General features: G+C 41.1%; 2 protein-coding genes across 2 annotated transcripts; both read left to right on the forward strand.

Annotated features, from left to right (window-relative positions):
- Positions 1-8,128: 8,128 nt before the first annotated feature.
- On the forward strand, positions 8,129-9,193 carry LOC308302214 (chemerin-like receptor 1; the record flags this gene model as incomplete). Its single annotated transcript, XM_080746472.1, has 1 exon — positions 8,129-9,193. One exon carries the CDS (start codon positions 8,129-8,131, stop codon positions 9,191-9,193), a length of 1,065 nt encoding a protein of 354 aa, XP_080602598.1.
- Positions 9,194-18,707: 9,514 nt separating this feature from the next.
- LOC308302215 (chemerin-like receptor 1) lies at positions 18,708-19,769 on the forward strand (the record flags this gene model as incomplete). The annotated part of the gene is made up of 1 exon (XM_080746473.1): positions 18,708-19,769. The coding sequence occupies one exon, from the start codon at positions 18,708-18,710 to the stop codon at positions 19,767-19,769; it is 1,062 nt and encodes a 353-aa protein (XP_080602599.1).
- Positions 19,770-27,500: the final 7,731 nt, after the last annotated feature.

Here is a 27,500-nt window from a genome sequence, read left to right on the forward strand (position 1 = left end):
GTGTGGCTGCAAGCCCCAACAGCACCAAAAAAATGTCTAGATTCAGAAATATCCAGCTTCATGTAGCCGGCACCTTAACCCGGTAGCACTGTTCTCAGAGCAGAACACCCGAGCACAACCACACATGAAATGATTGTTGTTCAGTTCTACTGGATCTCTTCTCCACTAGTCCCTCCCTAACATTTAGTTCTACTGGATCTCTTCTCCACTAGTCCCTCCCTAACATTTAGTTCTACTGGATCTCTTCTCCACTAGTCCCTCCCTAACATTTAGTTCTACTGGATCTCTTCTCCACTAGTCCCTCCCTAACATTTAGTTCTACTGGATCTCTTCTCCACTAGTCCCTCCCTAACATTTAGTTCTACTGGATCTCTTCTCCACTAGTCCCTCCCTAACATTTAGTTCTACTGGATCTCTTCTCCACTAGTCCCTCCCTAACATTTAATTCTACTGGATCTCTTCTCCACTAGTCCCTCCCTAACATTTTAGTCTATTTTTTATTTGTTATCAAAATAGTAAATATATTAAGTTTTAGTCTTAGTTTTAGTTATTATATTGCAAAACAAGTCATGTTTTTGTGTGTTTCTGTGAGTCTTATGGGGGTGGAGAGTATGACATAATTAAAGGAATAGTTCACCCCCAAAATGTTATCCTATAGATTACTCACGCCATGGAGACTTGAGTTCAATAATTAGTTGAATTCCTAAGACGATAATTTGATTACAATAAATGTAGCCCCACTGATTATGCATTTGGGTCCATCCATCCATCCATCCATCTTCAACCGCTTATCCGGAATCGGGTCGCGGGGGTAACAGTTCCAACTGAGACCTCCAGATTTCCTTATCCTGAGCAACTTCCTCCACTCCCTCAGGGATTATACCGAGGCGTTCCCAGGCCAGTCTGGAGATATAATCCTTCCATCTAGTCTTTGGTCTTCCAAGGGGTCTCCTCCCAGTGGGACGCGCATCGAGGACCTTCCTAGGAAGGCGCTCGGGGGGCATCCGTACTAGATGCCCGAACCACCTAAGCTGACTCCTTTCCAAGTGTAGGAGCAGCGGTTCTACTCCAAGTCTCTCTCGGGTGACTTAACTTCTCACCCTATCTCTAAGGGAGATACCAGCCACCCGTCTGAGGAAACCCATTTCGTCCGCTTGCACCCGTGACCTTATACTTTCGGTCATGACCCACACTTCATGACCATAGGTGAGAGTAGGAACGAAGATTGCTCGGTAGACAGAGAGCTTTGCCTTCCGGAATCAATGGAGGTACATTTACTATAATGACATGTTTGTCTTAGGAATGCAACAAATACAAAATATAATACATTATTGAACTCAACTCTGATTTTGGGGGTGAACTACAACTTTAAGGCCAGACCGCACCAACTGCTACCACTTGCAACATGGAAATCCCCGTTTGCAGTTGTGAGGAGTTACAACATTGCTGCGGTCATGTCCAAAAGGGAAAATACTGTGTATACACATGTGACCTGACGTCGCTTATCTCCCAGTTAGGGAGCTGTGGTGGAATTAAGATCAATCAATAATCACGAGAAAATGAGGAGACAAGACAATTATATTATATTAGGTGGTGGTGTTCAAGTTTATGTAACATGATATCATGGACAGAAGTACAATTAACACTCTGGGCAGTGGTAAGGTAGTTCTGCCAAGAAGAATGGTCAGACACTAGAGTTATACTGTGTGGCTTCAAGGCCTCTGGAATGAGCTGTACCATACAAGCTGTACATTATCAATGATGTGTCATTACGCTAGATATTAATACTAGTAAGACACCTCAGGGTGACTTGCGACCTCAGGGTGACATGCGACCTCGAGGTCACGCCAATTCTTGGCCATCTGGCCAGTGATGTATATGGGACCAGTTACTCATATATGGAGACCCCTTCATGATAGTTATGTTATGTCAAAACATGCCCATATATGGACATTACCAAATATGTGCATTCCCATATATGTCCTTAATATTGATAACATAATATCCTTAATAATGTCCTTAATATTGACAATATAGGAATCTCCATATATGGGCATAAAACGTACGTAAGTAATGCCAAGCAGGGCCTTGGTGAGTTAGGGCAGTGGTTCTCAACCTGTGGGTCGCGACCCCCAGGGGGGTCGCCAAAAATTTTCGGGGGGTCGCCAGAATTCTTGGTAAAAAAAATAAAAAATGGGTAAAAAAAAAAAAAAAAAGAAAAGAAAAACGCCTGGAAAACATTTTTATAGAAACATTTTCATAGCGGAAAATCGACAGTGTGAGTGTGGAATGGATGTGTGTTGCTTTTCCACACAGAGGTGAGATGGCTCTCACGGGGCAGAGTGCTGACCAGACAGGGCCTGGCTGGATAAGATTTATAAAAATGTCTATTTTCCTTGCATATAGAAACGCTCCTCCCCTCCCCACACATCGAAACGAAGGCTGAGGGTGCTAATAGCCCGCACACCGAAACCGAATTAAGGGTGCTAATTGTCGCTAATTGTCGGCCGACGGTGAACAAAGACTCGCATTTGCATCCACTCATAAGTATGGGCAGACGACATATCTGTTAAATTCCTCACATTCCTAAACATCTCCTGTATAGCTGACATAGACCTGTGTTTAATGTGTTTTCTCAACACTTTCTTGTCAATTATAGTAAATTATAGTTATAGGCCTACCAATTCAAGAAAACATACGTTTACATTGACAAAGCAAGTCAAAATAGTAATACTATAAAAACAGTATTGAAAAAACATGCTATACAGTTGGAGGGGGTAAAGCATTGTGTGAACAGTGCTATGACTCATTTTGTATATCTGTAGGCCTATGTATGTGTCCATTTTATATGTTTGTTTGTCTTTGAAATGGTTTCTGCATAGGGCAGGCTACTGGCTACTACTATGCAGTCAGAAACCATTCCAAAGACAACATTGTTTTGTGTTCTTAAGTTTTAAAAAAGACCACAATTGAAAGATGCACAAAGACTTATCAGTATCCTTGTATTTAGTTGGCCTTAATTATACCATGCAGTGAACTATACCTTTTCCTTCTAATAAATAAAGTATTCAATCAAACCCGATACCTATACTGCACTGCCTTGTCATTTTTTGTTTTGTTAAATATATAGACTATATGTACAGTGTACTACATGTCTCCATTTTATATGTGTTTGTTTTGCTATTTTATTCACTGAACAATAACATGAATAGGCCTACAATGTTTGGTCTACCTGTCTTTCTTAGATATGCCTAATATTTCGTTATAGTTCCATTATAATGATGATGATGATGATTACCTTATTGTAAGTAACTCTGGATTGATTAAGAGCTAAAATGCTAACATTTTAAAGTTTAAAATGTTAGCAAACTATGAATTATAAAATACATTTAGCCTACCTGTGCTTCCCTGGCCTAGGCCTACAACAATAGATTGTTTCAGCCAACCAGGGCGCTCGGAGCGCACAGCCATATAAATGCAAATGTGATGGCTTTGTATTCACATACAAGTTACTGTATAAAATGGGCACCCTGATAGCCTGAAAAACACTCGTGTGTTGGCTGTTACAACGACAACATCATGGCACCTCCAGCAAAGAAGAAATTCATTCAGAGGACTCTGTTTTTCCCCGCCGCCAAGACCACACTGGAGCCACCAGCTGGACCACCACCACCGCCGCCAGCAGCCAGGCCTGAGCTGCTCGCACAAGACAGCAGCATATCCAGCAGCAGCACCGCTACACCAAAGGCAGCAGGACCCGTGACCGTGGACCCGCCCCTGTCAACAACTGCAGGCCAAGAACAACCGTCTCAGGAGGAGCCACCAACAACAGGTGATGATAAAGATGAAAACATTGCAGCAAAACCAAGGCCCTAACTGTTAGGGCCTTGGTTTGATGCCTGTGGATCTCCATATATGGGCATACCATTCTCATTTACGGCCTGGGATTTATGACCTTGGTGAGTTAGGGCCTTGGTTTGATGCCTATAAAACGTATGTTAATTAGTAAAGCCAAGCCTAGGTTTGATACCTTGGGATCTCCATATTTGGACATAAGTGTGTACCCAATAGGGCATCATCTGGGAAGGTAGGGTGTACATCAGAGTAAAGCAGGCTTTTGGGCTAGCTAGGGCCAGGGATTGATGACATCAGAAATCCCCATACATGGGCATACAGGGATTTTGCATCTGGGAATGCCCATATATGGACTTTTTTATTTTATCCTTTATTAATAAAGATACATGTATGTATCCAGCTGGGGATCCTGATCCATGTTCACGCGGCGGTGAACTTTGGCATGTGATCAACTTTCGCTTTGCCATGCAGTCAACTTCAGAGCAGTGATGTGGCACAGAGTGACAGTGAGTCACAGTGATGTGGTACAGAATGACTCATATATGTGAAGAACAGAGTTACAACATGTAGAGCTTTGTGCTCAACAACAAGGACATGACAACATCCATGTACATTAAGAGTCTGCTCAGAGATCACTGAGCTCACACTGAACAACACTGTTCTCTGACTGACATCTGTTCAACTCTCTGTTCACCAAGACTCTTCATCTCTCTGAACACCAAGACTCTTCAACTCTCTGAACACCAAGACTCTTCATCTCTCTGAACACCAAGACTCTTCAACTAGAGGTGGGACGTTCACGAACAAATCAAGTCTTTTGAACTGTTTCTGTTGATTGAATCACAGTAGGGAGCCGTTCCTTTCTAATGAACAGTTGTGGGAAAAGTACTCAATTTCTTTACTTAAGTAAACATATCAATACTGCAATCAAGTAGAAGTTTGGAATGTTAATGTACTTGAGTTAAAAGTTAAAAAAATAAAAGTATTTGTATCAAAATATTCTTAAAGTACCAATATTAGAACTTACTCATTATGCAGAATGTCCTGTTTCACAGGTTTTCCAATGAGTAAAATGTAGAAAAATCATTTGAAAATAGCAGATCTACAAGGTCACAATGCGTCGCAACGCAACGCATTGTGAGCTTGTAGATCGGCTATTTTCAAATGGCAGGTATGTACCTGTATATGTTCGAAATAAATGTACATATGGTTGAAGTTATTTGTAATTATAATCAAAATCTACAAAGTAACTAGAATGAGCCAGTCTTTTGAACGGTTCTTTGAAAGGAACGGATCCCAGAGATCCGGCTCACTTCAAAGAACCATAAATCCCATCTCTATCCTTCAATGCTCTGAAAACAGGTGTTTTTATTGTATTTTCTTTATTATATAGACGTGCGATCTAGAACAGTGGTTCTCAACCTGTGGGTCGGGACCCCCTTAACTTAATGTGCAATGTTGTTTTCTCACTCAACAGTGAACAAACCAACATAAAGTTTAAGTGCATAGAGGGTATCTGCACATTTCTAAAGTGACAATTGAAGGACTTTTTAATACCTCTAAAATGACAAATTAAACATTGGCCAGAAATTGTGAAAATATTTTCACAATAGAACCATGTTATACAAAATGTAATGCCTCAACTCAGGGTCAGGGTCAGGGTGGGGGGGGTCCCCAGTTAAACTATGATTATTTTGGGGGTCCCAGTTCAAATATGAATATTTCGGGGGTTGCGGCCTGAAAAGGTTGAGAACCACTGATCTAGATTATACAGAGCTATTGAACACATTAAAACTTGAGGCGGATTCTAGGAAATGCCTTCTCAATGATCAGTAGTTCTCAGATGTTTTTGTGCTCTGAAGAGTAGATTTGTGTTTTAAATAAAAAAGGGTTTTCATACACTTGCAGGATTTTTCAAAACTTGTCAGCCAGCTTCTAAGTTTTTGACAAAGTATATAATTTTTATAATTCTATCATTTAAACATAGGCCCTATTTTAGGATTTAGAACACCATTATATACTCAGCACAAAAAGAAAGGAAACTTGACTTCAGTCCATTATATCTCCCCTTTAATAATACCAATTTGTATAGTGTTTCATATAATTTCATAAAAATAATAATCGTTGATTAGTCACCTTTACAACGAGGTACAGCTTAAGCATCAGGCTTTCATGGAATGAGCACCATGCACAGCCAAATGTGTGGGTAGCGCCGACCCAAAATGTGCCAACATTCGGTCTATTATGTCTCCCTTTTAATTATGCCAAATGGTATTGTGTTTGATATCATTGTTATCGTTGAATTGTCACCTTTACAACAAGGAACAGCCTTTAAGGATCGGGCATTTGTGGAATGAGCAACACAGCCAAACGTGTGGAGCGCCCCTCCAAAAAAGGTCAACATTGCCTGGCAGGCCTGCAATACTGTTCTTTTGCTGTTCACCTTTTTGCTTGGTTCATTGAATGATTGCACTCTCCCACAGTAATAAGGAATATAAAAAACTACATATATTTTTACACTTTGTTAATTTTAAGCTCAGTGTCAGGGAAGCCAAAAACAAGAGTAAATGCCAGCAGAACCAGTATTGCAAGCCATATTGGCAAAACTTTTGTTGGCGCTACCCACACGTTTGGCTGTCTAGCTCATGCCGATGCTTACAAGCTGTACCTCATTGTAAAGGTGACGAATCAACGATAAAAATGATATAAAACACAATACAAATTGGTATTATTAAAAGGAATGCTTTTATTTATTTGTCAGTGAACTACTACTACTACTACGGGTAATAATAATAATGGTAACTAGAAAAGAAAATTTCTAAGAAATTTTAAGTGTGCCTGCAGCTCGCTAAGTCTGTGCAACCTTGTGTAGCGGTTGGTGTTAGCATTAGCGTTATTAACATTAGCATTTTTGTGCATAAACTTTAACATTATTGTTCTTCATATGACACCACCCACATGTCTGTACGACAAACGGTTCACGAGAAAACGGGTCACTTCCTGTTTGGTGAGGGGCACTTCCTGAAAAAAAAATTGAGAAAAAAAAATTTGAGAAAAAAAAATGTTTTGAGAAAAAAAAATTGTGAGAAAAAAAATATTGTGAGAAAAAAAAAATGAGAAAAAAAATTTTGAAAAAAAAATTGAGAAAAAAAAAATTTGAGAAAAATAAAATTTGAGGAAAAAAAAAATTTTTTAGAAAAAAAAAATTGAGAAAAAAAAAATTGAGAAAAAAAAATTGAGAAAAAAAAATTTGAGGAAAAAAAAAATTTTTTAGAAAAAAAAATTTGAGAAAAAAAATTGTTTTAGAAAAAAAAATTTGAGAAAAAAAAATTTGAGAAAAAAAAATTTGAGAAAAAAAAATTGAGAAAAAAAAATTTGAGAAAAAAAAATTTTGAGAAAAAAAATTTTTGAGAAAAAAAATGTTTGAGAAAAAAAATTTGAGAAAAAAAAAATTTGAGAAAAAAAAAATTGAGAAAAAAAAATTTGAGAAAAAAAAAAATTTGAGAAAAAAAAATTGAGAAAAATGACACCAGCCGCGAGTCTGTACGACAAACGGTTCATGAGTTATAGAGGCACTTCCTGTTTGGCGAAGGACACTTCCTGTTACAGAGGGGGCGGGGCTTAATCAATCATCCCTATTGGCCGGAAAAAGACCAAAGTTGTGTGTGCATTTTAAAGTTTAAATCACGTTGCTAGGCAAAAGAATGGCAGAGTTATGTGGCGCCAAAGTTTCTGTTTTTTTTTCGGAGTCCCCCATTCTAAGTCAATGGGGTTTTTGGGCGTCGTTTTTTGCGAATTACGTCGCAATGGTAACGCGGATCGGAAAGAAAAGTAATAGCACACCATTCCCGGCCGAGCCGCACGTTTTGATGTATATATTGCGGCGGTGGCGTAAATCGTGCGGCAGTTATTACGTGCCGAAATTTCCCCCATTCTAAGTGAATGGGGTTTTTTGGCGTTGTTTTTTGCGAATTACGTCGCAATGGTAACGCGGATCGGAAAGAAAAGTAATAGCACACCATTCCCGGCCGAGCCGCACGTTTTGATGTATATATTGCGGCGGTGGCGTAAATTGTGCGGCACTTATTACGTGCCGAAATTTGTGGGATCATTATTATTATTATTATTATTATTATTAAGTATGGCGGATTACAATAAGTGTTTTGCTATTGCATAGCAGGCACACTTAATAATAATAATAATAATAATAATAATACATGGTGTGTTAAAACAAATCATATACCTTTGTTTTGTTATGCTAGGTTTTAGGACGATGGAGATTATGAACACAACTGCCCCGCCCCCACCTCCTGTTGCTCTCTACGTGAAAGCCCTCCCCATCGCGTCCGCGGTCATTTACAGCCTGGTCTTTGTGCTTGGCGTGTTGGGGAACGGTGTTGTCGTCTGGGTGACGGGCTTCAAAATGAAGAAAACCGTCAACACCGTTTGGTACCTCAACCTCGCTGTGGCCGACTTCGTCGTCACAGCCTTCCTGCCCCTGCAAATCACATACAAAGCTCTGGACAACCACTGGCCTTTTGGAACATTCATGTGCAAAATGGACGTTGTGGTTTTCTACGTGAACATGTATGCCAGCATCTTCACCCTGGTGTTCATCAGTGTTGACAGATGTGTAAGCGTGGTGTGTCCAGTGTGGGCCCAGAACCACCGCAGTGTCAGGAAGGCGTCTTGGGTGAGTCTGGGAGTCTGGGTGCTGGCCCTGGCTCTCAGCTTCCATATGTTCATCTTTACGGACACAGAGCCCTCTGACTATGATGAAGACATCATCTTTTGCAAATACAACTTTGTACCCACCGGTAACTACAGTACAGCTGAAGTGAATCAGTTGGGGTCATTTAGAGCTGGGGCCCATGACATCACTCTCATCCTCATGGGATTCGTGGTCCCTTTCACTGTCATCGTCTCCTGCTATTCTGTCATCATCTACCGGCTCAGGAATAATCGTTCACTGGCCGGCCAATCAGGTCGCTCCTTCAAAATCATGGCAGCTGTTATCACCACATTTTTCCTGTGCTGGGCTCCCTTACACATCATGGTTGTGATTGACTTTGTGAATGTCCTGGCGACAGAGTTCAGCAGAACACTGGCTGATGTGCTCTTCTTCGGGATCCCCATAACCGTCGGCCTGGCACTCCTCAACAGCTGCCTGAACCCTCTGCTCTACGTGTTCATGGGTCAGAATTTCAGGGATGTTTTCCGCAGCTCTGTCCTGAAGGTGATGGAGAAGGTCTTCGCTGAAGAGCTTCCTCAGACCAACTCTTCTACAAATCCAGAGAGAACCCGTCTGCAGAATGCCTTGAATGACACACAGGTTTAGAGTTGTCTTTGAATATTCTTTAAAGCGGGACCCATTTGTGGGTCGCGGACACATTTGAATGGATCCCTTGTTTTTTGATAATAAATCTAAATATTTTCAAAACACATTCCCAAAAAAGGCTAAATGTTTCTTTTTCTTTTTTTTTTTTACAAAATTCAAAGATTTTTCCAGTTGTTCCATGAAATCGAAGAAATGCCATACTGTTTCAAATATGTTGAACAGTTATGAGGAACAGTATTTGTTTTTTTTAAGTTCTCTTTGATGTTCATCTTTAATGTTTGACTTCTTATTGTTCTCCCTGCTCTCCCTCCTTTTATTTTCTCTCCCTTTATGAATAATGCAAAAGAAAAATGGAGCTTATGAAGAAATATGTATTTCAGCAACTTCTTTACACATGATGTTAAACAGTTATTTTACAATAAAAGGACAACAAAATCTAGTTCCATTCCATTATAAGAAGATGTGTAGGGATGAGGTGGGGGACTTAGGCAAGATCCAAGGCAACTCTGTTACTTGCAAGTAGAAAACTATTTTATTAGATCATCAATCCTGCTGCCACATGATCTAATAAAATAGTTTTCTACTTGCAAGTAACAGAGTTGCCTTGGATCTTGTCTAAGTCCCCCACCTCATCCCTACACATCTTCTTATAATGGAATGGAACTATATTGTTTGTCCTCTTATCTGTGTACCCTCTCCAAAGAGTACCTGTCTACACTACAGTTCCACGTAGCGCTTCTTCTAAGTTTATCTATATTTTACAATAAAGTTGATTCTTGATTCAGGTTTCAGAGTTTGTACAGTAATTGAACACATAGTCATAAAACACCTTTTATTTTAGTGTTTGTTTGTGAAGTATATTTCTACACCTCTATACCTCTTATCTTAATATTAGACACACATTAAAGTCATTATTACCTCTTATCTTAATATTAGACACATATTAAAGTCATATAGTTGTGTAATGAGTCAGGGTACTTTTTATCTCTTTTCTTAAGGATGGGCGATATTAGGAAAACCTTCGATATTCGATAACATTGTTGAATACCTCAATATCGATATTAGTCAAAACAATTGCATTATATAGTTTTTAATGTTTTTTCTGCATTAGGTCCACTGCCTGCCTAACCCAGCATATCCATGCATGCACACTGCACAGTACACATGGACTGCTTGTGCTACGTGCATGCATAGTGTGTCTGTTAATTCATTTGACACATACACCAATACCTCATTTCAATGTCGGTATGTATACCTTGTACGTAATTAAAGTCACACACTCACACGCGCGCGCGCACGCACGCACGCACGCACGCACGCACGCACGCACGCACGCACGCACGCACGCACGCACGCACGCACGCACACACACACACACACACACACACACACACACACACACACACACAAGACACAGAGGATGTGCATGTAGCAACGAGTAGTTGTGCAATGCTCTCACACACCCAACAGAGCTTACATCCATACTTTCATTTCTTTAGTATTATATGTATTTATAAATACATATGTACACATAGACGCATAGATACTAGTGCTGGGACGATATGGGTCGCTCACTGTACCATATGTGGCCCTCGATAACAATAATAATACGGTACACGATATCAGTGGTGTAAAGTAACTACTGTATTAAAGTACATTTACTTAAGTACTGTACTTAAGGTATTTGTACTTTACTTGAGTAATTCCAATTTCCAATACTTTTACTTCTACTCCACTACATCTCCGATCGAAATATTGTACTTTTACTCCACTACAATTATTTCAAAACTTTAGTTACTTTGTAGATTTTGATTATTATTACAAAACATACATTAACCACTTCAGCCGTATGCATTTTGGCCATTTGAAAATAGCCGATCTACAAGCTCACAATGTGTGGCGATGTGACCCATTGTGGGCTGGTAGATCGGCTATTTTCAAAAGATTTTTATACATTTGAAAACTTGAAGTACTTGAGTACTTTTACTTTTGGTACTTTTAATGCATTTTGACACCAATACTTTTGTACTTTTGCTCAAGTAAATGATGAATACCGGACTTCTACTTGTAACAGAGTACATCTATAATTGCAGCATTGATACTTTTACTTAAGTAAAGAATGTAAGTACTTTTTACACCACTGCACGATATCTGCAATACTCGATAAATATTCTAAGAAATGTCATCAACAATATGACCATATCTGTAGGCTAACTGAAAAATATTGTTGCGCAAAAAATGAGCCTAGCACAATGTAAAAAAAAAAGTGGATGCATACTGTAGTTCCTCCTCCTCACAGTAAAACACTGACTGCAACCTATAAAATAACCGTCTCTAAAATATCTGGTGCAAATAAAGAGTCCAGACAGGACAGGACAGGCAGCATGAAGTACTGCACTCTGCAGCGACCCGGGGAATAAAATATCCATATTTACCAGCATCTATCAATGTATTTATCATGAGAGGGAGCATCGTGATACATGGCAATATCTTGGCTCACCCCTAATAGATACTGTCTAATAAATACGCTCACATATAGGGTTCTACTTGAGGTTCACACTTACACACTTACATACTTAAATTCAAGCTCATTATTCACACATTTATCCAACATAAGACATTTAATCTATAAACTCATGGAAACTATTCCTTCTTTAAAGGGATAGTTCACCCAAAAAAGACACCTTGTGAGCTTGCAGATCTGCTATTTTCAGAGTGCAACGAAACATAAAATGACTTGTCTTTCAGTTCTACTGGATTTCTTCTCCACTAGTATAGATAGATAGATAGATAGATAGATAGATAGATAGATAGATACCTTTATTATCCCAAGGGGGAAATTCAGTTGTCCAGTAGAAGCACAGCAGTATACAGTTATTTACAAAGTTACAGAGACGTAAGAAAAGATAGATAAGAGGGGAAAAAAACAAAAACAAAGACAAGAGCAGTACAGTACCAATAATAGTTCCTCCCTAACATCTAGTCTAGTTTTTATTTGTTGAAGCATTTGTTGAAGAATGTGTCGATTTAGTCTTAGTTAGAGTCATCATAGCTTAGTTTTTATTTCATTTTTATTCATTCATAATGTTTTCTGCTTTAGGTCCACTGCCTGCCTAACCCAGATAATGAATAGCATATCCATGCATGCACAGCACACTGCACAGTACACATATAATAAAGAAAGTAAATGCCTTATTTCCATTTTCCAACAATGGTTTTATTGAAATAACCACACCTGGTTACAGATGGACTGCTTTTTTGCATGTGCTAAATTCTCACACACACACACACGCACGCACGCACGCACGCACGCACGCACACACACACACACACACACACACACACACACACACACACACACACACACACACACACACACACACACACACACACACACACACACACACACACACACAGAGGATGTACATGTAGCAACGAGTAGTTGTGCAATGCTCTCACACACCCAACAGAGCTAACATTCATACATTCATGATGACAGTGAAGTCACAATTTACTGTTAGGACTTTTAAGACCTGTTTAATACTTCAAGAAAGAAAACAGACCATTACTGCATCAAAAGTAATCAATAAACTATATAAAAACTGGTCAAACATTGGCCAAAAGGTACACACCGTATATCTAGGTGTGCCCTGGGATCTTTTGGCTATGAAAAAAGGTTGAGAAACACTGCTTTAGAGAATATTCAAAGACAACTCTAAACCTGTGTGTCATTCAAGGCAGTCTGCAGACGGGTTCTCTCTGGGTTTGTAGAAGTGTTGGTCTGAGGCAGCTCTTCAGCGAAGACCTTCTCCATCACCTTCAGGACAGAGCTGCGGAAAACATCCCTGAAATTGTGACCCATGAACACGTAGAGCAGAGGGTTCAGGCAGCTGTTGAGGAGTGCCAGGGCGGTGGCTATGGGGATCCAGAGGAAGTGCGCCTCAGTCAGCGTTCTACTGAACACCAGCAGGTCATTCACAAAGCCAATCAGATTCATGATGTGATAGGGAGCCCAGCACAGGACAAACGTGGTGATAACAGCTGTCATGATTTTGAAGGAGCGACCTGATTGGCCGGCCAGTGAACGATTATTCCAGAACCGGTAGATGATGACAAAATAGCAGGAGACGATGATAGTGAAAGGGACCACGAATCCCATGCATATCCTGCTACACTTGGAATTCCCCCTGATGATGTCATTGGTTGGCGGGTTTAGGAACTGTCCACAGCCCACCAATGAGACACAGAGCGAGTAGATTGAAATGGTGCCATCTTATGCAATGAGCATTATTATGGACCAATTTTATAAAGATAAGGTTGAAAATGTATTTGGAGAAGGCTGTGAGAATATGAGCGTACAGCACAATATTCATGAAATTATTGTTCTACATGAGGGTAACAATAAGTACAAAGTGTACAAACAAGCCAGGCAAACATACATTAAATGCATAGTGTAGTGTCTCAGTAAACTATAGGATCATAGAATGCAGAGACAGCGTGGCGTCTCAGTAAACTATAGGATCATAGAATGCAGAGAGACAGCGTAGCGTCTCAGTAAACTATAGGATCATAGAATGCAGAGAGACAGCGTAGTGTCTCAGTAAACTATAGGATCATAGAATGCAGAGAGACAGCGTATAGCGTTTCAGTAAACTATAGGATCATAGAATGTAGAGTCTAACACATATTCCTTTTTTATCTTTTCACTGCATGGTGGTCTAGGATAGGTCAACCCCTACAGGCTGAGGTGGAGTCTGACCTTGAGATCTTGTTATTTGATACGATAAAGATTGATATACTGTAGTTACTGTCCTAGTTGTGCAGTATTTCTGCATTTCTAGGGTTATTCCTCTTTCACTTCTCTCCAGCCAAGTTGTTTGTGAGGAGTCAGCTAAGCTGTGGTCAGCCTCACCACCATGCTGGTTTAATCATGCACGTGGTGGAAAACCTGTTCCATGTCAGAGGCAGAAGCCCCGGATGCTGAGAAAAGGAAGTCTAGTTCTGTCTACAAAGATTAATGCAGCCAGTTTACTATTCTTCAAGGTGATTTGGTTGTACTGATACTGATCAGCTGCTCCAGTATTTATACTTGTTTTATTCCCACTTTGAAATAAATGTTCAAAAATGTGCCTCAACCCTTATCCCTAAACTTATATTAGCCATGTTTTACATTTTAAAATAGTTCAACCAGCCAATCTACATCCACACGTTGTGTTACCTTGTAGATCGTCTATTTGAACTATTTAAAAAAAAAAAAAAAAAGGTTTAGGGGATAAGGGGTAAAGCAGTGTACAAGATAAATAAAGAGCCATAAATGACCATCACAGGTCTGTAACTCTTAGTGTGTACAAATGGAACTCTCAGAGTTATGGGGGTCCTTGCAAATGAAAACATTTAGAACCACTGTCCTAGTGGACTCGAGGAGAACCTGGAGACTGACATTCAGGCATGAGGGTCTTACAAGCTATGAAAGACTAGTAGCACATAGCTAGTCTGGGTAGCCATGTGCTTCAGTGAATCATGTGACAGCAAAGAAATCAGCTGATTGGCTGTTCAGAGAGGCAACAACAATACATAGTGCGACGGATCCGAAGGGACAAAGCGAGTTCGGTAAATGATCACGGGGCCGGGACACGGGGCAAATTAATTAGTTAAAGAGGTGGTGCCATAGTGTTGTACTTTTTCTGGTTTTTATGTGTCTAGGAGGTTGACAGTACTTCATTAGACCCCCTGGTGTGGTTGTTATGATCAGGTGTGGTTAAGGACTTTGTGCAGTGGAGCGAGGCCAACCACCTCAGGCTCAACGCGAGCAAGACCAAGGAGATGGTGGTGGACTTCCGCACTTCCAAGAGAGTTCCCCCGGTGCCAAGCACCATTAATGGAGAGGTGGTGGAGGTTGTGGACAACTACAAATTCCTAGGAGTGCACCTGAACAGTTCACTGGACTGGTCGGACAACGCGGAGGCGATTCACAGCAAGGGGAAAAGCAGACTGTTCTTCCTGAGAAGACTGAGATCGTTTGGCGTGTGCAATAGGATGCTACAGATGTTCTACCAGTCTGTCATGGCAAGTGTCCTCTTTTTTGGAATAACCTGCTGGGGTGGCAACAACAGAGCGGGTGACACCCTTAACCTAAATAGACTGGTGAAGAAAGCGGGCTCTGTCGTTGGGTCCTCTTTGCAGGGGGTGGAGGAAGTAGCCAGACTGCGAACGGCTAAGAAGCTAGACTCCATCTTGAAGATCTCCTCCCACCCCCTCCATCTTGAGATCTTCAGTTACTGGAGAAAGATAGGAAATTACCGTTTTGCCTACCTAGGACGGAGATGCGAGAGACTAGGAAAGTCTTTTGTACCGGCTGCTCTCAAGCTGTACAACGAGACACACAACGGTCGATTGAAGAGTACCTTCCTAACCTAGGATGACGGTTACCTTTCTTACTGGAACTTTAGTTGCACTGACTCTGACCTCCAAGGACCATCCAGGGAGGGTGCTATTCTGCGTCTTGCTGCGTCACCCTCTCTTGTTTCTTTCTTTTTCTAGTTGTTTTTATATCGCACTGACCTTTGGACACTCTGCACTATTAGGTTGTGTTAGTAGTTTTGAGTATTTTTGCTTGTGTTTGACATGAGGGTGAGATACTTGTTGCACTAACTAGCATTGAATGTTATGGTCACTTTGATTTGGGGGCACTGTACTATCTTGATAGGTGTGCCTAAGGACACTTTATGTGTGTATATATATATATATATATATATATATATATATATGTGTGTGTGTGTGTGTGTGTGTGTGTGTGTGTGTGTGTGTGTGTGTGTGTGTGTGTGTGTGTGTGTGTGTTATTCGTTCCCTTTCTTGACGTACCTTGCTCTTACTGTACTCTGATCTTGTTTTATATTTTCTTTTCTTTATCTTTTTTCTTACTTCTCTGTATCTTTGAAAATAACCTTATACTGCTGTGCTGCCTCTGGGCAACTGATTTCCCCCCATGGGATAATAAAGGTATCTATCTATCTAATGATGTATTCCCTTTGTATTTGGTGTTTCTTCCTGGAGGCTGACACCTTGTGGGTCAAAAGTGCAGATCCAAAAACACAGATAAAATTACATCATAGAATCATCCCCTCCCCTATCATTCACCCAACACTGTGGGTGTGGCTAACTTCAGCTGAGTCACCACCCACCATGAAAACCAGGCATACTTAATGAACTGGTGGGTGTGGCCACATAAAAACCAAATTTTAACTGTGTAAACTTTTTTAGAAAAAGTATTCCTCCTAGTGTTACCCTAACCCTAGTTTAAGTGGTTAAAGCGGTTGCTGGTGTCATATCTGCCTACTTCCACACCGTAGTTTCCTCGTGCAGACTCGGAGTGGGACCAATTTTCAGCCCTGGGATTTGCATCAGACCAGCCCTGCGTGCACAAGCAAAAAAAAATGAGCATTATTTATTAATATAAACAGTAACAAACACCTATTTTCCCCATCTACTTTTGCCTTATTAACCCTGTGTAGTACCCCAGGCTGACCTCAAATATAAGTGCCCCCCCCCCCCCCACACACACACACACACCCCACACACCCCATAACGGAACATAACCGTAACCAGCAACTACCAATATTTACAAGCAACTTTACCACGGACACGTTAGACTGTGTCCGGGCACATGATAAACCCTCAGACAGCAGGACGTCATGTTTAGGGTTCTTCCTCTTTCAATACTGGAATGGACTTCATTCCTGTCTGAGTAAAACACTGGAAGGATGGTTGTCTCTGACGTTTAGGAGTTCAGGTAGGATTCAATGTTACAATTCATTCATCCTGGAAACTACTGTTAGTGGTGACTTTTCTGTGGTAGATCTTAAGTAATAGATGATGTCCTTGCAACGTTAAAGAACTGTCAATGTTTTAAAGTTGTACCATGTAACTTTTTTTTATAAAACAAATCTTAAAATTGTCCTAACTGTTAAATCGCTAAAGTTTTAGAACACCCACTCCGTTATTTTCAGCTTCTGAAGCCTTCTCTTTATATGTTTTCTTCTTAGCAGTGACAGGGGCGGGATTTCGCGCCAAAATGACGTAATCTGCATCATCTGTATACGTTGTGTATACGTTGCCCAATCACATCGCCGATCATGCACACATGGTACACTACCGGCCAATCACAGCTTATCTGCTCTGGTCTCCAGGAAGCGCCTCCGCTTGGCTACAGTGTTTACCATGGTGAAGGATTTTAACCTCTTAATCCACAAATCCTGGCCAGAAAATTACGTTCTACCATGCGTTCTACCCGGCCTCCACGGATTACTATCGGTCGCGGTGGTTTGCGGCGCCGCTCCGGTGGTCCGCGGCGGTGGTCCGCGACGACTCCGGCCGAAAAACGGCCAAAAAAAGCAATACCGCTACTGACCACTAGTTGAGCAACTTACACAGTATAGCTTTAACTTCTAGGTCTTGACATTCTTTGTGTTTAACTGTATATGCAGTCAATACTTTAGTCGTTTCCATCATGAACAGGGGTCAATATGTCTGCACACTGACAAATGTGACTTATTGTTGCACACTGTTATAATGTTCTTATTTTGATCAAAATACCCAATTTCCAAAGTCTCCAGGTTTTCTTCAGAATATGTGACACTTATTTACTACCACACTAACGCATATTAGGAGTCCAACCAGTACTAGTGGTTCACACATGTTTTATTTGCAAGGACCTCCTTAACTCTGAGAGTGTACAAATGGAACCAAATGGACCTGCAAGGGATCATTTGAACACTGTCAGAGTTACAGACCTGTTATCTCTTTATGTGTTTCTGGTAATATTATTGTCCACTCATTGTGTCCGTGCCAAACAAAAAAAATACAAACATGTCCACCACAAGCCAGCATGCCAAAGAACCCTGATCATGCAGTGCCATCAAAAAATCATATAGTAATCTATTTTCCTGGTGCAAGCAAGCCATTCGAAATTGTACATTGCTACATCAATCTGCCTGTACTTCGAACAAAGTTCGAACAAAGTTGCGAAAAAGAAATACCATGTCCATTCTGTAAACTGTTTTGAATACAAGCAGAAAATGTGACACGTTATGAGCTTGCCTGGCACTGCAGGGTTATCGACGATTTCACAGCTCTCTGTGTGTTGAGGAAACGGTAGACAGACAGGCAGACAGACAGACAGACAGACAGACAGACAGACAGACAGACAGACAGACAGACATCTCACACTGTAAATTCATGTCATGGCAGTCATGGCAGTCCAGCGTTTATGAAACACAGGACAGAAAAAGAGACACTCCTAGATGTGTCTATTTTTCTCCTCCCCCCCCCCCCTCATGTTTTTGTAACATAGATCATTTGCATTTCTCTTGACCACAAATACAGAATGTTGTTTTAGATAGCATGTTGTTTACAGATGCTAGGTCAATTGTTTAAGGGTAATAATAATAATAATAATAATACATATGTGTTAAAACAAATCTTATAACTTTGTTTTGTTATGCTAGGTTTTAGGACGATGGAGATTATGAACACAACTGCCCCGCCCCCACCTCCTGATCCTCTCTACGTGAAAGCCCTCCCCATCATGTCCGCGGTCATTTTCAGCCTGGTCTTTGTGCTCGGCGTGTTGGGGAACGGTGTTGTCATCTGGGTGACAGGCTTCAAAATGAGGAAAACCGTCAACACCGTCTGGTACCTCAACCTCGCTGTGGCCGACTTCATCGTCACAGCCTTCCTGCCCCTGAGAATCACAGAAACAGCTCTGGACCTCCACTGGCCTTTTGGAAGATTCATGTGCAAAATGAACGCTCTCATTTTCTACGTAAACATGTGTGCCAGCATCTTCACCCTGGTAGTCATCAGTGTTGACAGATGTGTGAGTGTTGTGTGTCCAGTGTGGGCCCAGAACCACCGCAGTGTCAGGAAGGCGTCTTGGGTGAGTCTGGGTGTCTGGGTGCTGGCCTTGGCTCCCAGCTCCCCTGACTTCATCTTTATGGACACAGAGCCCTCTGACTATGATGAAGACATCATCTTTTGCAATTACAACTATGTACCCAATGGTAACTACAGTACACCTGAAGTGAAGCAGTTGTGGGCATTTAGAGCTAAGGCCACGATCCTCACTGACCTCCTCATGGGATTCGTGGTCCCTTTCACTGTCATCGTCTCCTGCTATTCTGTCATCATCTACCGACTCAGGAATAATCGTTCACTGGCTGGCCAATCAGGTCGCTCCTTCAAAATCATGGCAGCTGTTATCACCACATTTTTCCTGTGCTGGGCTCCCTATTACACCATGGTTGTGATTGACTTTGTGAATGAGATGGTGGAGTACAGTTTAACACTGAATGAGGTGCTCCTCTTCGGGATCCCCATAGCCACCGGCATGGCACTCCTCAACAGCTGCCTGAACCCTCTGCTCTACGTGTTCATGGGTCAGAATTTCAGGGATGTTTTCCGCAGCTCTGTCCTGAAGGTGATGGAGAAAGCCTTGGCTGAAGAGCTGCCTCAGACAAACACTTCTACAAACCCAGGGAGCACCAGTCTAGAGACTACCTTGAACGACATACAGGTTTAGTGTTGTCTTTGAATATTCTCTAAAGCTTTTTTCATAGCCAAAAGATCCCAGGGCACACCTAGATATATGTGTGTACTTTTTGTTCAATGTTTGACCAGTTTTGATATAGTTTGTTGATTACTTTTGATGCAGTAATGGTCTTTTTTTACACATGATGTTTTACAATAACATTTGATTCAGGTTTCAGAGTTTGTATATTTGAACACAGTCATTAAAAAAACTTTTAATTTAGTGTTTTTTGTGTTTTATATTTCTACACCTCTATACCTCTTATCTTAATATTAGACACACATTAAAGTCATTTAGAGATTTTAATCCAAAGCGACAATAAGCAGGTTTGACCTCTTATCTTAATATTAGACACATATTAAAGTCATATGGTTGTGTAATGAGTCAGGGTAATTTTTATCTATTTTCTTAAGGCGGGGCGATATTAGGAAAACCTTCAATATTCAATAACATTGTAGAATACCTCCATATCAATATTACTCACCTTATTACAACAATACAATTGCATTAAATCGTTTTTAAAGTTGTTCTGCTTTATGTCCACTGCCTGCCTAACCCAGATAATGAATAGCATATCCATGCATGCACACTGCACAGTACATATAGAATAAATACATTAAATGCCTTATTTCCAATTTCCAACAATGGTTTTATTGAAATAACAACACCTGGTTACAGATGGACTGCGCTTTTTTTGCATGTGCTACGTGCATGCATAGTGGGTTTGTTAATTAAGTTGACACATGCACCAATACCTCATTTCAAACCCTCTTTGTCGGTATGTATACCTCACATATGTAGATACCTCCATGAAGGTACAACCTTATTAGAAACACACACACACAGGTTTCTATTGCCAGACTTGTGAGAACATCAACACATTTTAAAGAAAGAGATTTTATGAACCAACAAAAAGCATTATTGTCCATTCGGGCCAAGCCGCGACAACAGTGTACAGTATACAGCCCACAACGGCAGCAAAAGTGGGCATTACGCAAAACTTATTTCCATCGCTTTAAAATCCACCTTTTCGACTCATATCTCCCCTTAATACACACACTAGAGACTTAGCAATGATGATACACGAAAGAAAAATACTCCAGGCTTACGTTATACTGTTGTGAATTGGCCGTAAAACGATTAAGTCACGTTCTAAATCTCGTCTTGCATGACCTCAGAATCGAAGTCTCTAAGAATAAGTAACCGTGGTGATATGTAGCCTATGTATGTTAGCTCGTCTCTGTGTTTATTAACAGAAGAGAAGGAGCCGAAAAGTGTATGGAAAGAAGGGGTTTTTGAGTGATGCCCAGTACTGCCGGTGTGGGCTGTGTGAGGTTGTCACGTCCGCACCGCGGACCTGGGACATTGACTGTCCACTTTGTGTTTTGGACTTTAATGATATAGTTCTGACAACTGTCCTTATTTATAGGTTTTGGACTTACTAATGTTTCTGCTTTTCAGTATCTTGACTTATCAGTATTTTCTGTAGTTCAGTTATTCTGTACTCGTATCTGTATTTGTCTTGTATTACTGTTCTGTTTGGTTTGGGTTTTCTGTTACTGTTTTTGCACGGTAGCTTATTTTGTAGTATTGGTCTGTGTCTTCCTGTCTGCCCCTGTAGTTCTGTTTACCTGACTTGTCTAACCGTCTTGTGAGTGTTTCCACCAGTATCCTGTTGGTCCCTCAGCCAATCCTAGAGTTGATTTGTCCTTGAGTTCACCTGTGTGCTGTTACCCCCTGTCTATGTAAGTCCTGTTTGTGCAGCAGTGTTTCCCTGTTGGTCCGTAGACCTTTGTGTTCTGTTGTTCTGCCTACTTGGTTAATAAATCATTTGAGTTGAACATTCCTGCCTGCCAGTCTGCTTTTGGGTCCTGCCCGGTACTCATTTCTGACAGTAAGGTTGTCGCGGCTCGGCTGAAATGGAAAGAGAATGCACGGAATTCTTCTTAAAAAATCTTGTGAGAACTGGGAAAAAATGGTCCTCACAAGAATAGTAATAGAAGCGTGCGCGCACTCTGTGTGACACTTTCAACCTCTCTCACTTTAATTCAAATCCATAGTTTCAGCTCCTGCAGAGCCTCCTCTGATGTCTCTTAATGAAACATGTTGAAAAGAAAAGGAGAACAGCTAAACAAACTGCCTCCTCTCTCTCTGCAGACCATGAATGCATGCATCTTCTACCAGGGAGAAGGAATGCCGATGTCCTCCTCTCCTTTCCATGCCGTGCCTGAGCTCAATATTCAGGAGAATTGTCCTTGTCCAAACTCTCCTGAATTTGAACGCAGCGTTTTATGTTTTAAGAACTACGCTGTCTGCGTAGAAATCCATCTCCAGTGTTATAAAAAATGGCCACCTCGCAATTTTGCTATTTTCAACAAAAGCATTCTTGCCGGGGGCACGGTGGCACAGTCGGTAGTGCTGTTGCCTCACAGCTAGAAGGTCCTGGGTTCGATTCCAGCCGGGGGACGCTGTGGGCGCTGGGGGTGTTTTCTCTCCTCCACATCATCAGTGCCCACACCCTAGGTGGGGTTGGCAAAAGGGCCTTTCTGTGTGGAGTTTGCATGTTCTCCCCGTGTCCCCTAGGGTAGGGTCCCCTCACAAAAAAACATGCAGTAATCCTGGTCTCAATAATGCCTCCCCCTGGCCAGCCGGGGCGCCTGATGGAGGGGAAAGGAACTGGTTGGAATAACGTGTTCCTTCCACGAGGTCAGGTGATAAGAAGCGGCCTGCTCACTCCTCATGCACTGAAGGAAGCAGGAGCTCAGTTCGGGGCTCCATCTATCCATAATAGCGACCTTAAGCAATGCAACAGCAACGGCAGATGACAACGGTAAACGGAAATGATCCACGCTCGATAGATAAACCTGCCATCGCCACGGCCATCTCTACTACGGCAGAAGGTCCTTTCCCACGTAGCGCCTACTCTGTCTGCTGCGTGTACGCGTCACCATGGGAACCAAAGCGTTCAGTGAAAGGGGTGGGAACCCGTCGTCGCCGCCACACGCACACAGCCATTCTGAGGCCTTTCTCAGTGTCTGGGTTGCAGTGAAGGGACATGACAGCTGTCTGATGGTTTCTGTCTGCTGTTTATCTGGCTGTGGGTCTGAGCTTCTGAAGGAAACCCATCTGACGAGAAGAGAAGAGAAGAGAAGAGAAGAGAAGAGAAGAGAAGAGAAGAGAAGAGGAGTGGAGTGGAGGGGACTGGGGAGGGGAGGGGAGGGGAGAGGAGAGGAGAGGAGAGTGCTTCAGTGAGCCCAATACGATGGTTAATCATCAGTCCATACATCCCTGCTCCACACTCAGCAAATCTCTGTTCTTTTATCGCCCTCATCTCTCCTTTCATTCACTCCTCCTTTCTTTCTACTCGTTTTATCTGTATTTTATTGCGACCGTAGAACGCATTTAGTATGAAAACCTGCAAAATACAGTCAATTGACAGTGTCTAAACCAGAGGTTTTCAAAGGGTGCCGTGACAGCAGTCCAAGGGTGCTGTGAGATAATTTGGAAATCATTTGGACACTTGAAAAAATATTTAGTATCATTTTAAACTTGAAATACAACGTTGTTTTCAGTCAGTTCTAACCAAAATGTCTATTATCTCAACGTTTTCCTCGCAAAATAATCGCTAAAATATGCTATAAATATAAGGCGTGAAAATTATGAGTATATTGTAGTAGTGCGGCCTGGTGCCTCGGATGAAAGATACATTTCTAGGGGTGCCCTGAGCCAAAAAGTGTGGGAACCCCTGGTCCAAACACAATGTACTGTCTAGATATGTATCCCATTCTATTTCCTCTATAACACATTGTCTGAACAACAGCGCCCTCCTCTGGTGGAAGTAAAACTCACTCTGTGGTCAAATGCACTCACATGACATCGCTCTGTCTTCCTGTTGACGGTAGGTATGGAGTTATTATTGATTCATTATTGTGTAAGCACCTTTCTGATGTTGAGCAGTTGTATATTAAGATGTGTGCAGTCGTACCTCTGAATTTGCAGACTTGTATGATGGAATCTGAACGTGAAAAGGAAAAAAAACTCCAACACTCGCACGCTTTTCTGTCTGCAACTGCAAATCCCTGTCTTCACGCTCACAAATTGTAACCTTCACGGTTTTGCCAGATTTTGGAAGGGACATATCGATGATTATGTTGCATTATCGCGAGCATGTAAAAATGAGGATTTGCGAGCGCGTAGAAAGGCAGTTGAGGTTGTAAAAGTAAATGTGTGCGTGAGCAGGGCAGAGCGCACACGTGTATAATGGAATCTGGAAAAAAAAAAACACTCTCTACACGTACAGATGTCAGTTTACAACCTCTCGAATCATCATGTGCAGATGCTCGCATTTTTTCAGTGTCGCCTGCTCGCTTTTGCCAAATATTGCATCCACATATCGAGGAATATGTTTCAATTTAGAGAGCAACTGTCTCAACTAGTGTGAGCATGTGTAGAAGGGGATTTGAGGTCGCAAAAGACGATTCGCGAACGTGTACAGACTAATCTGTGCGCGAGCAGAGGCTAAGTCGAGCGCGAGCAGAGTGACTGTCTGTGATGCGAGGGAGGATTTAGAGATGGGATTTATGGCTCTTTGGAGTGAGCCGGATCTCTAGTATCCGTTCCTTTCAAAGAGCCGTTCAAAAGACTGTCTCATAGGTGGGACGTTCATCAACGAATCGAGTCTTTTGAACGGCTTTGAAATGAACGATAGGGTTTGGTTCATACATAGTAGGGAGCCGTTCCTTTCTAATGAAGTGGTGCATGGAAAAGTACTCAATTTCTCTACTTAAGTAAAAATATCAATACTGCAATCAAGTAGAAGTTTGGAATGTTGTCTTGAGTAAAAGCAAAACAGTAGTCTATTTGTATCGAAATGTAGTCCTACTTACCAATATTAGAACGTAGGCCTACTCATTATGCAGAATGTCCTGTTTCACAGGTTTTCCAATCTAGTTAGTGGTTACTCTGTGTAGATGTTTATTATAATTACAAATAACTTCAAACCTATATACATTTATTTCGGACATATAAAGGTACCTGCCATTTGAAAATAGCCGATCTACGACGCATTGTGAGCTTGTAGATCGGCTATTTTCAAATGATTTTTCTAATTTTTTACTCATTGGAAAACCTGTGATTATAATCATTATAATACAATATAAATTTGTATTACAACTATCCTAAATTATAATACACTATAATGGATTATAACAGTGATTATAATACACTATAAAGTATTAATGTATTACTATGATAATTATAATACACTATAAAAGTGGTTATGACACAATATAATCTATTATCATGTATTACAACTAGGGGAGAGCCGCTTCAAATGTAACATTTTGCACGTTTGAATATTTTACTCAGTGGCCGTTTAACCTTCATATGTAATACTTGCAAGCCAAGGACCTACACATGTCTGCTATCATTAACCGCTTAAAGTTTTTCAATTGATGAAACCGGTCGTGAGTTATTAAACCATAAGTGGACGCTGTTCCGAAGTTACATATAAAGCGCACAGCGTAATAAATGTAACACCAGGTGTTTTAAATGTAACACGACTAAAAAACGTCATTAAACTACTCGTTTTAAGGTCAAATCAATTATACTTCGTTCACGCAACTGTTTAACCTTGTTTTCATACCAAGGATGTGATAAAATTATGTATCAAAGATGAGATTATTATTCAAACTTACCATTCAGTACGTTTGTCCACATTCCTTGTTGGAAAAACACATTGATTAGACCTTTAAAGTTAAAGTTTGATTGATTGAGTGTTAAAAAAGACGTTTACAATCCCAATCTGATTTAGAATAGTTGGATGACAGCTGACAGAATGGCAATATGGTTTTTGTCATATGACCATGGATATCTGCACTGACCCCTGCAGGCTCAAATAAATAACTACACACCAAATCAACCAACAGAACAGTCAATGTCAGAAAAGAAACTCCTTTACTTTTGCATTAATTTATTGCAACTGTCAGGGAAAGATTGGTTCCAGGGATTCATGCAGAGGAAACATTGCATCAAAGGTGCATTGGAAAGAATAGAACAGGTAGTTTCAGTGCAATTAACACATAGCTTGTGCATATTGTAAACAACTGTTCAAGTGCATAAAAAACAGAACATCATTAGGCCTACATTAAGACAGACCCCAGATGAAAACTTCACATCACATTGGATTATCACATTCGCAAGGTGAGGTAGAACATTTTTTTAGCTAGGCCTTTATGAAATTGACCTCTCAGGTCAATATAGTGCTTAAAAGGCATAGGCTACATTCATTCATTCAGAACATGAACTACAGAATGAGTAGGCTATTTTAGAATAGCCAATTAGAGGTAGAACACTTTTTAGCTAGGCCTTTATTAAACTGACCTTTCAGGTCAGTATAGTGCTTAATAGGCCTAGGAGCTACATTCATTCAAAATGTAAATAACAGAACATGAACTACAGAACTACAAAAACTTAAGAGTATTTTAGAGTAGCCAATTATTATAATTTACCCCTTTTTCAGAACATGAACTACACAAACTTAGAGTATTTTAGAGTAGCCAATTATTATTATTAGAGAAGCCAATTATTATTATTTACCCCTTTTTTATCCCAAATGTATAATAAACTATATAGGCCTACACTGACTAGCCTATTTAAATGGATCCAAATTGGATCTTGACCAGTGGTTCCCAATCATTTTAGCTTAAGACCCAAAAGTGATATTTTATTTCTTTTTGAGACCCCAAAGTAGTGAAAATAGATGATCTACAAGCACACAACGTGCTCACGCTCACGTCGTGAGCTTGTAGATCTGCTATGTTCACTACTTTAAAAAATATGAAATGGAGCGAACAGTTGGGACATCTGAAGATGGCCTCTCCCTCAGTGCACTCTTCATGTGCCCACTCCCCGCAGCTACACTTCACCCACATTTCTCCAGGCCTTGAACTCTGGAAGTCCTCCCCACAAACACAACACTCTTCGTCAGAGGAGGCAGCAGCCTCCGAGGAGCTGGTAGTCTTCGCCCTCTTGGTGGTCACCCTCTTGGCAGCGGCAGCAGCCTCCGAGGAGGTGGTAGTCTTCGCCCTCTTGCTGGTCACCCTCTTGGCAGTGGCAGCAGCCTCCGAGGAGGTGGTAGTCTTCGCCCTCTTGGTGGTCACCCTCTTGGCAGCGGCGGTGGTCGTGGCAGAGGTAGCCTTCGAGGTGGTGGCCTTGGCAGAGGAGAGAGAAGAGCGTGCAGCGGTCGCCTTTGAGGTAGTTGGAACATTGGTAGGCATACTAAGCCTGCGTGGTGCCAGACGCTTATCTCTCTCCGCTTCCAAGGCAAGCTTTTCTGGTGTGTCGGTCAATATTGCGGTTGACCGCTTCTTTCTCCCCTTGTTTGTCGCCTTCCTGGCCCCAGCCTTCGGGAAAGGGCGCAGTGAAACCGGACTGAACACCTCCGCTGCCTCATCCGGAAATCAGAATCAGATTGTCACATCAGAGGCTTCATCGTAAAAAGAGAAAGAGAAGTAGAAGGGGGCTGAGGAGAAGAGATGATTTTCATATTATTTATGAATTAATTTATTTATGAATTTATCTAGCCAATTACTTATTTATATTATTTATATGCAGGCCTAGGCCAATATATTTATTCAAATGATCTATGAATTGAAGACCAGTGACCTTAACTATGAATGTTACTAGGCACTATAGACACACTCACATACATACTGTAGCCTA

The sequence above is a fragment of the Nannobrachium achirus genome, assembly GCF_963921795.1.
Source record: "Nannobrachium achirus genome assembly, chromosome: 17".
Classification (NCBI taxonomy): Eukaryota; Metazoa; Chordata; class Actinopteri; order Myctophiformes; family Myctophidae; genus Nannobrachium; species Nannobrachium achirus.